Below are 12471 nucleotides of genomic sequence, written 5' to 3'. Positions count from 1 at the left end.
TTTCCAGCCCCTCGGCTGGTGAATTATTAAACTCCAGCAGTGCTCCACTCCCTTTGTACCACGTCTGTTTCTTCCTGCTGTCCTACCTCTCCAGTGACTGGCTCTTTCCAACCGGCTGGCTGTGCAGAAGCAGAGTCCTCTGGGCCAGTATAGCACCTTGTGCTCTCCTTTGCTCCTTGCTTCTCCGTGAGGGAGAGAAAAGACTCTGGAGATGGACCTGTCCTTCAGATCCACCATCTCCATCTATAAGGTGAGTGCTGACACCAGAGGCTGCTCCTGTCTGCCTAGGGCAGACGTGAGGGTGGGAGGAGAAGAGCTGTTTTCTGCAACAGGCTCCCTTGAAGGGGGTACAGCTGAGGGCTGGATCCATCCCTGGGCTGAACTGCAGCAGCTCCTGTGGGCTCTGGGCTGTGTTTCAGAGCAGGTGGCTGGAGGGGAGGATGGTGTGGCTCTTAAGGCAGATCCAGGAAGGAACCAGGCAACCAGTGTGGTTTGGATGCAGAACATGTTAATGAAGGGTGACAAGCCTTTGTTGCCGGTGGGAAGCTGGAGCTCAGTCAGCTGTTTTCCCCTTTGCTGGAAAGAGCAGTCTGATCTCACGACCACTTCCCTATGCACGCCGGTGCTGCACCAAGGTGGTGAGGGCTGGGAGAAGGGGGAATTGCTTATTCCAGCCTCTGGTCTTCTCTGCTGTAGGCGATAAACACCTTTGATACATACAGCAGGTAAGAGCGGAGGGGCTGGTCTGATGCAGTCCACCCATTCTCTTAGCAAGCTGCTGACTCTGGCAGTGCTCCAAATCCTGGCCAGGAAAAAGTCGTGCTCGTGCCTGGAAAATAAGCAGTGGCCCTCATGCCAACAGGTACAGGGGTGAGGGGAAACACTATTCAGATCCCCTTGCAGTTACTCCCTGCCTGCAGCAGATGTGGGGCCTTAGCAGAAAGCCATCTTCAGGTGACCACTTTGCTCTCTAGCAAGCTACCTTGCCTTCTGGCATTACACCTCTCCTGGCTGGCTGGAGAGGACTCAGGGCAGCCAAAGGTCGCAGCTGCCTCCAGTGCAGGGAGCTGACTTTGTGCATGGCTGTACATCACCACAGCCATCCAGCATCATGGCTGGGGGAGCTCTCTGGGTCCCTGCTGTGCCCAGCTGAACCGCAGTGGGAGCACATCAACCTGCTGTGGTCTCTGGGGCGTGGGGAAGACTGGCATTAACGTGCTTCTGCCTGGCCACAGAGTATCCTGGAGCAGTTCAACCCTGCGCTGGAGAACCTGGTGTACCTGGGGAATAACTACCTGCGTGCCTTCCATGGTGAGTGTGGTCCTGCATGGCCCAGGCTCCAGATCATGCTGCTGCATCCATCCTGGGTATCCACTGCGCATCAGGAGGGACTGCTGTCACCCAGGGCCAGGCTTCTGGTCCCCCATGGCACGTCCTCAGCTGCTCTTACTCACTTTTCTCCTGCTCCAGGACCCGCTGCTGTTATTAGGCACAGATGGGGAAAGGGGGGGTGCCCTTGCCTACAGGCGATCTACCAGGGGTGGCTATCCTGTGTGCTGCTTGCTGGGGCTGGTGATGGTGGAAAGGCAGGCCAGATCCTTACCTCCCCTCTCCTCTCCTCCAGCATTATCCAATGCAGCTGAGGTGTATTTTAAGGCGATCGAGAAGATTGGGGAGCAAGCACTGCAGAGCTCCACCTCACATGTGCTGGGTAAGGTCTCCTGCTTGCTATCTTCTGTCCTGTGATGAGCCACAGTTACCTTTTTTTTGGCTTTCCCCCTTAGCTAGTCCCTTTCCAGGTACTGGGGGAAGGAAGATAGCTCCTCTAAATGGTGTCTCACAGCACCAGGCCCCGTCCAGGCAGTAAAAGTCAAATTTATTGTGTATCCTCGAATATACCCCAAGGCCTCAGCACTCTCCTTTGTATCTCTGAGATCAATAAGCCCAGCTCCTGGGAGGGGCCTCCAGCAAGATACCCCTTATGGAAACCAGTCCTTGCTGAGGCATCCCGCCCTGAGAGCTGAAGTTTTCCTCTTGGAGAAACCATTTTGCTGCTCCTTGGAGGTGTGAGGGAAAAGCCAGAGAGCATGGACTGACAGCAGCTGATGGGGTGCTGTCCTCCTAAGCCTGCAGCCAGCTGAAACAGCAGCTCGGAGCCAAGGGATTTACAATCAACAGCACAAATAATTCTGCAGCCTAATGATGGCTGCTGAAAATATGTTCAGGGAACTGCTCTGATATTTACCATTTCAGTAAAAAACTTCCAGCAGATGTGTCCCTCCTGCAGTCTCCTACCATCATCTGCACCACCCAGCTCACTCTTATGCTCCCTCCCTGTCATCGGTTTCTTCCCTTCATGGTTTCATAATGCCAACACCAGTGAAGCAGGCCCGCACACAGCATCAGCAGTGGGTGCTGTTGCTACTTTCCTGCAGGACAGCCAGAACCGTGTACCATAGCTGGGGTGCCAACTGGGGGTGAAAACGGGACTTGTAGGGGCTGCGGCAGAGCAGAAACCCAGCATGCAGAGCCCATGGCAGAGCCGGGGCTGCTTACCGGCACCACGGGCTATAGCAGAGTGCTGGTCTGGCGGGTTCATGGGCTGGAGCAACCCCACATTGGCAGTGCCTGGGGAGTGGTGGTGGAGCTGAGCCCTGGGGAGGAAAGGTGCAGAGAGCACTACATTGCGGTATCTGTTGGACTTTCACACCTGTATAGCAGCCTGAGTCGTATGCTACTGGTTTGCCTCTTTGGGTACACAAGGAAATGGCCGTGGGATTTTTCCACCTTCTCCTGTCTCTTTCCCTGAAGGTGAAATTCTGATGCAGATGTCCAACACACAGAGACGCCTGAGCTCTGATTTGGAAGTTGTGGTGAGTGGTTTTCCTGGGGGCTGGTGCAGGTGGGGAAAAAGGGGACTTCCTTAACCACAGCATGCTGGCATTTGCCCGATTTGCCCCATCTGCCACCCTCTGACATGCCTGCTGGCAGGTGCCTGCCTCCCTGCTGTCCCTACTGCATGTGACAGAGGTGTGTTACAGAGCGGGCATGTCCAAAGCCTGGCTGTTGTTCAATGTTTGGTGCTGTTGGTGGTCTGTCACTGCCTTTCCACAAGCACGGTGGCAGGTGCGCAGTAGGCTGAGTAATGCCTGGCTCTGAAGATGTGGCAAGGCTGTCCTCTCTTTTCCTGGGTGGCAGTGGTAGGACAGAAGTAGAGGGGATACGAGCTCTTCCAGACACTGCTGTTTGTGCCCATGCTGAAGCTCGGGGGTTAATGGCCGGGTGGGTGCTGAGTGCTGACACCCAGGTTGCATTGGGCATATGCTAACGTGCCTATTTCTGGCTTCTGTATGGGGTCCAGGTGGCAAAGGAGTTGCTAGCTCTGTGGGGTTTGGGAGCTGCCCCTTCACTCCATGTGGTGAAGGGACCAAGGTGATGGCTTCTCCGCCTTTTCCAGGCTCAGACCTTCCATGTGGATCTGCTGCAGCACATGGAGAAGAACACCAAAATGGATGTGCAGTTCATCAGTGTGAGTGATGAACTCACTTCTCCTTTTCAACCCTCCTCATTTCCCTCTACCCAAGGGCTTTCACTTGAACACTTGAGGTGTTTCCTTGGCTTTACTCAGCAGGAGTTAGGGGGCCTTATCTTCTTCTCTCATCATGGACCAAAGTGCCCCTAGTTTGGCTGATGATGGAGGGCTAACGAGGGCAGCCAACTGTTCTTCTTTGTGCAGCGTGACTTGCCAAATGCTTCAACAGGGCTGAGAGACTTGGCATCCCAAAAGCAGAGTTCCCAGCTTCCCTGATCCATAGCCTTTACGTGGGTGTGGGTCCTGTGTCATTGTGGCCCATGCTGGTGGGTAGTGTCATGGAGGGAAACAGAGGCCTGGGTCTTGCTCCCAGTGGTGGCAGAGCTGGGTACCAGCTTTCGCTCCTGAGATCTTGAGGCTTATTAGACTCTGGGGCCCTTCAAAATTAAAAGAAAGGTAAAGAAAGACTTTTTATAAGAGGTCCAGATGAAGCCTGATTTCACAGAGGGACTCAGATGCTCTACCACCCGTCAGAGCTGGACCCTTGCTGCATCACAGTGTGGCTGGGTCTCCAGTTCCTCACCCTGCCTGGTTTCTTCCTGGCAGGAAAGCCAGAAGCAGTATGAGCTGGAGTACCAGCGCAGAGCCACCAACCTGGATAAGTGCATGGCAGAGCTGTGGAGAAGGGAGAGGGCCCGTGATAAAAATGTCCGGGAGATGAAGGTGAGCAGCAATCGGAGGAAGGGGAGTTGGAAAAAGAACTGGATGATTTACCTGGAGCCAGGACTGATTTCTGAGAAACATTGTCCTCTTTAAAATCCAGGGGTTTGTTCCCAATGTTCAAAAGGCAGCAGGCTTATCTAGAAAGGAGGAAACTCCTTTTCTACAGGGTGCTGTTGACCTGTGGTGCTCAATTCTGCCAAGCCCTTGCCTCATTTAGCAAGCCTCAGTAAGCAAGGACTTGGTTCCTGGTACTCTGCTCTAGTTCCTCTGTGCTGCCTCAGCACTGCAAGTGGACTGGGAAGCTGGTAGACACAATGACCTGTTTCACCCCTTCCCCTGCCATGTGTGAGCCCACTCTGCTGGATTTACACTGATCCCTTCCTCCCTCTTTCCCCTTTGGCCCAGGAGAATGTGATGCGACTGCGCTCGGAGATGCAGGCGTTTGTCTCTGAGAGCCAGAGGGAGGCAGAACTGGAGGAGAAACGTCGCTACCGCTTCCTAGCTGAAAAGCACCAGATGCTCTACAACACTCTCCTCCAGTTTTACAGCAGGGTACGTATGGCCCTGGCATGCTGGGGGATGGAGCTGGGGAAGCAGGCAACATGGCTGGAGGTGGGGCATGCAGGCAGTAGGGAGCCAGGGTTGAGCTGCACCTTGGGTGAAGACAGCATCTCTGCAAGGACTGGGCAGGGAACTCTATTTCATGTCTTGCTGAGGGGTCCAGGGTGACTGTACTAGGCTGGGAGAGCATGGCCAGGGCTGAGGATGGTGCTGACATGGGGTTAGTTGGGTGAGTGAGCAGTGGGAGAGGGAAGGGCAATGTAGGTGTTTAAGGCAGGGTCAATGGGACCACAGAGTCTCTGCTGGAGGATGCCATCCTAGAAATTCACTCCTACAGGCCTCTGTTTATCCATTCCCACAAACGCAATTGTGGGAGGACCTGGTCCCTAATCTAATACACATGGCAGCCCTTGGCTCCCTCTGTAGCTCTTCTGCCCTCCCCATCACCCCCTCTTCTTCTCTCTCTCCCCAGGCCCAGGGTGTGATCCAGACCAAGGCGCCGCAGTGGAAAGAGCAGCTGGAGGCCAGCCGCAACCCCTCAAACAGCCACTCACAGGGGCTTCTCGTGGCCTCCCATGGCGAAGGATATCCATCGGGCCAGCTCACCCCCATCCACCTTGAGATGGTGAGGAGCTCGCAGACAGCTGTGGCAAGGCTGCAGCTGCCCCTTTCAAGCTGCAGGGCAAGGCCAGTCCTTGGCTGACCATGGCACCTGCTGCCTTGTCCAGCTTCCATGGCCTTTCCTGGCCAAGATGAAGGGAAGAGTGTATGAGCTGCAATGGGGGAACATGCTCAATTTGTCTTTTTGAGAAGGGACTGGGTATCTCTCAGAGTATCTCCTACTTGATGCAGCCTCTGTGGATTCAGCCTCCTTTCCTTCCAACAGCCCCAGAGACCCCCTGGGGAATTTGCCTCTTCCATGACTGGGAGTAGATCCAGCATCTTCTCTCCAGAGCCTTCAGAAACGAGACCGTCTCCTCAACCAGATCCTCCCAGGTGGCCACTGCGGAGGACACCATCAGCCAGTATGACCCATGTCTGGGAGCAATGCTGTGGGGAGATACAGTGGTTGGGCCTCTCTGGGAACAGGGTTGGGTTTGGTGGGGGGACCACCACTCTAGCAGACCATGTTCCTGGGCATGGTGAGAGGACAGTGCATATGGGAACTGAGGAGGGCAGGGCTGAATGAAGCAGGGGGTGAGCACAACCTTCAGAGCAGAGTCCATCCAGGAGAAGGCCAGGTTTCCTGGCTGGCTGTGTGAGGGGCCAACCCACAGGTGTGCAATTTTCAAGGCTTCTTGAACAATGAGGGCTGGTTCTTACTGGAGCTCCCATTTTGGTAATGCACCTTCCCTTGTGTTACCAGATTAAACATTACTCTGCCCCACAAAACCCAGCCAGTTACCTCACGTCTCACCTGCTTTTCCTTCCTGAAAAATTTCAGCTTAAATGGTTTTAAATAAAAAAAGGGCAAGGGGAGATGAAAATGACCCAAATTCTTAGTTGCTCTAGCAGGGTTGGGAAGAGGGACATCAGCCAGTCATTTAGCAGGCAGTGCCTGTGCCCTAGACATCTGGCCAAAGAGGACATAGTGCAAAGTAAGTGGTTTCAGCATGAGTAGATTGCCCTGCTCTCTGCCTGCAGAGAAAGGCCATCTACACCTCTAGGATAATTACTTGACTGGGGAAGCACTGGTCCCTTCAAGGCAGAGTGGGTCTTGCAGGAGGATGCTGGACTGCAGAACCCTCTGATGCCTCCCTGCAGGTTTGCTCCCTACTGGCCGTATCTCCCGTTCGGGTTCTTTTGGTGAGGCCAGCAGCAGCAGCGAAGGCAGGAGGAGGAGTGGCACGGCAAGAGTGCAGGCTATTGTACCCCATGTGTCGGGCACCAACCGGACCCTGCTACGGTTTGACCCCGGTGATGTCATCACGGTGCTGATGCCAGATGCGCAGAATGGCTGGCTGTATGGCAAGCTGGAGGGCTCATCCACGTACGTGACTTCGGTGGTGTAAATTGGCCTGGCAGGCTGATGCAGGCTTGTTGGGTCTGGAACTGGGAGGCTTCAGTCTGAAATTATCTCCCCCTCCCCTCCTGGCATGGCCTGGGCACTGTGTCTCACCCACCATATGGGTGGGACATTGCCACGGCCTTGGTGGTGGGCTGTTCCTAGCACGGGGGCTCTCCAAGCCGAGGGGATGCAGTGGGGCAGAGTAAGCATGGATGAGCTGCCTGAGAAAGCTCCAGGGGCTTTGGGTAGAGGAGCCAGGGATGCAGTGACCCCCCTCCTGGCTTGCATGACTGGCTCCTGGCATGGGACCCAGCTCAGGTCCATGAACTGCTGGAGTTACCTGAGAGGCCTGGCATTTCTCAGCTCACACCACAACTGCTGTCGCACCCTCCAGCACAGACAGGGCATGGAAACTGCTGCACCCAGCACTTACTGAATTACTCCCTGTAGCGCTGCTGGCCAACGTGTGTGCAAAACCTGCCCTGTTCCACACAGCATCCCTGCACCATGCTCTCCAGGGAAGCTCACACTCAGATGTGAGTTGAGCTAAAGCAGTGCCTTTCTCTTTGGGGGGTTTCTGGAGTGGAGTTACTTTGCCCTGAGAAGGAGGGATTTCTACAGCTTCCTTGTGTGCTGGCCTTGGCAACCACGCTCCGTTGGGGCATCTGGTCCTGGATTGCACCAGCGTTGCTCCTGGTAGCAGGCATTTTGCACAGCCTCTGAGATAATTGAGTCCTGCTCCAAGCTCAAGGACTGTTTTGCGATAACCCCGTGCCCCGCCTAGGGGTGAAAGATGTCCAGAAACCCTAAACCCTGTCACATGTAGTGGCAGCAGCGGCTTGGTTGAGGCGTGGGATGGGTATAGATCAGGAGTAATGGGTAGCTGGATCTGAAGAACCACAAAGCATGGCAGCCTGGACCCAATTCATCTCTGCTTCTGTGCCCTAGATGTGGCTGGTTCCCTGAAGCTTATGTCAAGCCTCTGGAGGATGCAAGGGAGATGGAGGAGCCAGCCACCAGGTAACAGGAGAGCAACTGGCCAGGCAGGAGCTGAAGTGGCTCCTGGTAGGTCACTAACAGCACTGGGGTGCCTGTCTGGGGTGTGTCCTGTGGAGAGCTGCAGTACTCCCATGCTGGAGCATCTGCTGAGAGCCTCACTGTGCCCTGAGATCTCACAGGCTTACCCTAGATGGCTCTCCTAACACATGCAATATCTTCTCAAAGACACTTGTGACTAGGCCAGTTCAAACCATGTGTATTTTCTCCAGAGACATCCCACCGATACACATTGTGGCTAGCACCTGAGCTTCTCCCTATCCCTTGCTTGTTGACTCTCACCCCACTGTCTTCTCTTGCTCAGGTCCTTCCCGCTGCGAAGCAGTCACAGTATGGATGACATCCTGGACCATCCCAGCACTCCTTCCTCTAGCAAATACTGGCCTGTCACTGCCCAGCCCAGTTTGCTGAACCCACCTCCCCTCTCAGTGGGTGCCAGTAGTCACCAGAGTGGGGTGGCCGCCCCTGTCAGTTCTGGCTCCAAGGTGAGGACAGGAGGAGAGACTGGTGTCTGTGTGTGGAATGCCTGACTTTCATCCCCAAAGGCACACCTTTTCTGCATTGGCCTGTTGAGAAAGAAAAACACCTCTAGATTTTGGTGTGTGACCTCCTCCCTTGAGCTAAGGAATCCTATTAGCCCTGGCCTTTCTCACCCAGTCTCTTCACATGCCTCCATGTCATGGTGGTCCCTGCCAGTCAGCCTTGTGTGTGTAGATCCACAGTGCCTGGCTTTGCTCCCACAAGGCAGTGCTTTTCTGCCCCTGCCCTCCTCATTTCTCTCTCTTTTTGCTTACCAGGGACCCTTCACTTCAGTCCTTTTCTCCATGACCTCCCAGCCTGATTTCTGGTGGCTCCAAGGCAGCACCTCTTTCTGCTAATAGTAGGACTATGGAGTGATCAGGCTCAGCTGGGAGGGAGTGACCAGCTAACAGAGATGCCATCCTCCTTCTCCCTTGAGAGAATGGAGAGGAGTTTTGTAAGGCTCCTCTTCTAAATTCAAGCAAGGTTTGGGTTAAAGTCACAGCTGTGGTAAAAGCTAGGGGCAAAGGCTGAGAGCGCAGCCATTTTGGAGGGCTTTAGAGCAAGCTGTGTCTGACCCATGGCTTATGGCTCCACTTATCACTGCTTCCAGCTGTGGGGAATTGATGGGTGAGGACAGTCAAAGTTAAAGTTGAGAACAGTTAAAGATGAGGAACTTGGGAGAGGGAAGGACAGTGCTGCCTGTGGGGCATTTACTTGCTCAGTCTCATAGGAGGCTGGGAAGCCTCATCTGTGGTCACTGGTTCCAGTCCAGTGCGAGGTTGCAAGCAACTGGATGGCTCAAAGGACTGAAAAATGTAACATTTAATTACTATTTTTTCCCTTCATGTCCTGCTCTGGTTTCAGGGAGTCTCAGGCTACACAACAGAGAGGGGAACAGGGTCTGCAGCCTATCACCCTCTTCTGGGTCACTGGTTCTCATCTGGTCCTGGGTCTAAGGTGTAGGGATAGGCCTGGGATTGAGCAATGAAGCATGTGGAACATTTAGAGTACCATGGCAGAGAAACTGAGCCTCATTAGAAGTTTTGGAAGACTCAGACTTGCTCTAAACTTCTGCCCAAGACATTCTCCAGTTCAGCCAGCAGCAAATGGGTATGTGTTTGACTTCCCAGATGGAACACAGATAGCCACGCATGGCTTTCTTGTCTGCCACCAGCTACAGAAAATTTAGCAGGCCAGTTGTCACTGATGCTTCATTACCTATTGGCCAAGAATAAGGGCCACAGGGCCTAGGTCCATCTTTCTCCATCAGGTTGGTCCACATTTAAGCAGTATGTGGTGTAGGGTAGGGTGCAGCACTACAGTTGTTGAGTTCCCCATGGATGCAGGAAGCATATGAAGGGACTGATGATAAACTCTTTGCCAGGGTGTGTGGGCAATGTGAGGGGGGCATCTCTGGCTGTGCTGGCAGGGTGAAATGTAGCTCAGACTGTCACTGTTTGCTGTGCTCTTCACACATGACACTTCGGGAATCTGAGGCATCTCCTTTCTTCCCCAAGACAAAGGGAGGTGTCCTAGGGGAATAAGGACCCTGTGGTGCAGGGACAAGCACCACCACAGAAATCAGGGTGTTAGCTGTAGCAGTGAATTTGTGGGATTATGCAAAGTTTGAATGAATAAGAAATCAGAGCCCCGTTAATAGGACTTGGGCTCCTAGCTCACTTAAGCATCTTGTGAAATCTTCCTCTGTGTGTGCAGTGTTTCCTGCCCCGCTTTTTTCTCACCATTCCTCTCTCCACCCTGGATCACTCACTCCTGCCTTTCTTTTCACTGCAGAAATCAAGAGTATTTGACAAGCCCCCTGAACTCTTCCCACGGTGAGTGAGGCATGGAGCTGTGCTCTGGAATCATCAGACAGGGGGCATTATTGCAATACTATTATTATTTAATCTTTTGGATTATAATACTTGGGAGAAACAGGTAAGTGTCTGAAGGAAAGCAATGCACAACCCACCTTCCAGGACAGGAGGTGGGCCCACAGAGCTGGGCCATTCTGGCTGACTGGAAAGGCTCTCTCCTACCTCTGGTAATATGAGGTAGGACCTGAGCACCCTGAGTGGATGGCCAGACCTGAATGCTCCTTCTGATTCATCTTGGAAGAGCCACAATCGCAGCTTGCAGCCTGAGCGTGGAGCTACATGATTTGTGCAGCTCTGCCTGCTTGGAAAGAGCTGAGGCATAAGGGATGTGGCTTTCAGCTTTGATGAGTCAGGTTTGTGGAGATGAGACTTGACATAAATCCCTGCTTTCCTTCCCCCTGCAGCTGGGTTGGTGTCTCCATGTTTCTGGCATGGTGCTGTGGCCTCTTTCTGCTCCCTGAGTCCTTGCTTGGAGGGTTGGGACCACAAGTGTAGAGTGCTACCGCAAGGGACAGCCTGATGCTAGTGTCCCTTCTTCATCCTATGGAAGAGGGAGAGTGAGAAGCCCTGAGGAGGGCCCAAGGGAGGCCACTTAGGAACCTGCAGCAGGGTGTGTTAAGGAGGGAGAAAACATACCTAGCAGCCAGCTTTACCACGCTCTCCTCCTTGGCATGGAGGTGGCTGTCCGGCAGGACTAAATAGCCTTTGCTTGGTCAGATTTCCTGATGGTTGCCTGTTTCCTTTCCTATTCCAGAGGTACCAATCCCTTTGCCACAGTCAAGCTGCGTCCCACGGTCACCAACGACCGCTCGGCACCCATCATCCGATGAAGTGGGGCTGTGAACGGCAGAGAATTTCAGCAGGGAAGGGGGAGGCATACAAGTGATGGGCCATGTCCCCTGGCTGGGCAGCAACCTCGTGCTACCACTTACAGAGTAACCTCTCTTTTCCCCCCCCTTCCCTCCGAGTCATGGGGGCCTGTCTCGCCTGGTTGTCTGGTGTGCTTTAGCCAGCAGCAGATCCCTGCTGCTATTTTTGGATTGCCCCCTGTCACCCCTCCCTGTGATGTTACTGTACTTGAGTGGGAGAAGTCTGGTGTTGCTGGCGCGGGTGGCCTGGGAGAGGGGATGCTGCTGGTCTGGGAGGTGGAGGGATGGATGGGTAAGATCATCTGCAACATGGGGCAGTGCTAACAGGATGAGGAAGGCAAAACTTTGTTAGCTCTGCTGTGGGCAGAAAAGGACACTTGGCGATCAGTCCCTTTGCTACCAGAAGAATGAACCCCAAAGGGAAGAGGTCACAAGAAAGTTTCCAGCGATGTGGTCCGTCTGACAGGGTCTGCAGCATGCAGGTCTCTGCTCCCGACCCCCTTTGGCAACTGTGTCTGTAGCAGCATCTGCCCCTTCTCACTCCTGGTGCAGCCCCTTCCCTTGCTGGGCAGCCCTGGGGCAAGGCAGGGGCAAGTGATAGTGCCCAGTGCTGCTGCCTTGCTCCTTTGCTATTGTCCTGCAGAAAAGATTTGGGTTGGTTTTTTTTTTAATAAAATGGAGAATATTGCTTCTGTAGCCATCCCAGCAGCTGGGACGTCACCTTGGTCAGAGGATGCAGGGGAAGGAGGACATGGGTTCCCATCAGCTCTGGTGCCATGATGGCTGCCCATGGTTGGGGCATTGAACGCCACAGTGCCATGGCTCAGGCTAGGGCAACCACCAGCCCAGGGGCCCAGGGTGGACATGGCGGCACCAGGAGGGCTGCATGACCCACTGGCAGCCACACCGGGCCCCCTCCAGCTGTCATGCCACAGGAGGGCAGCAAACCCCCACTTCCTGGCCACCATGCACAGGCAGGCCTTGCCCACCATCTTCTCCTCACCCAGGCTTTGAGCCTCAGGGGTGCCCCAGGGTGGCTCGGTGTGGGAGGGAAAGGTCCCCCAGGGGCCCGTGGGTCCCCCACCAGCCTGGCCCCACTGTCAGGGGCCAAAGGGAGAGGTGGCAAGGGAGGGAGCATGAGCAATAGCCAGGGCTTTAGCTGATTAGCCGCCTTAATAGAAATTAAACCCCAGCCGCGAGTGCTGCAAAGCCCCTGCAGGCCCCCCCGCCCTGCCACCAGAAAGGCACAGTAATGGGGACTGAAAGGCTTTTGGGGTTTTACAGCCCGGGCCTGTCCCTTCCCACTGCCCAAAATCCTGCCTA

At 54.4% G+C, this 12471-nt stretch overlaps 1 protein-coding gene across 1 annotated transcript; it reads left to right on the top strand.

Annotated features, from left to right (window-relative positions):
• The first annotated feature begins 29 nt into the window (after positions 1–29).
• BAIAP2L2 (BAR/IMD domain containing adaptor protein 2 like 2) lies at positions 30–11848 on the top strand. The gene is made up of 14 exons (XM_075077103.1): positions 30–250; positions 1236–1311; positions 1625–1711; positions 2812–2873; positions 3458–3529; positions 4139–4255; positions 4661–4807; positions 5289–5441; positions 5703–5841; positions 6581–6806; positions 7773–7844; positions 8185–8365; positions 10197–10237; positions 11034–11848. Exons 1-14 carry the CDS (start codon positions 212–214, stop codon positions 11107–11109), a joined length of 1488 nt encoding a protein of 495 aa, XP_074933204.1. The 5' UTR covers positions 30–211; the 3' UTR covers positions 11110–11848.
• Positions 11849–12471: the final 623 nt, after the last annotated feature.

The sequence above is a fragment of the Phalacrocorax aristotelis genome, chromosome 1, assembly GCF_949628215.1.
Source record: "Phalacrocorax aristotelis chromosome 1, bGulAri2.1, whole genome shotgun sequence".
In the NCBI taxonomy this organism is placed as follows: domain Eukaryota; kingdom Metazoa; phylum Chordata; class Aves; order Suliformes; family Phalacrocoracidae; genus Phalacrocorax; species Phalacrocorax aristotelis.
The sequence above is the reverse complement of the archived record's forward strand: the minus strand, read 5'-3'. Positions and strand labels throughout refer to the sequence as shown.

Bases quoted from the DNA above. Each gene is read 5' to 3' on its own strand.
- BAIAP2L2 (XM_075077103.1), top strand. From the start codon at position 212: ATGGACCTGTCCTTCAGATCCACCATCTCCATCTATAAG. The intron at 4,256-4,660 runs GTGAGCAGCAAT...CCTTTGGCCCAG, and splicing joins AAAATGTCCGGGAGATGAAG to GAGAATGTGATGCGACTGCG. The intron at 10,238-11,033 runs GTGAGTGAGGCA...TTCCTATTCCAG, and splicing joins CCCCCTGAACTCTTCCCACG to AGGTACCAATCCCTTTGCCA.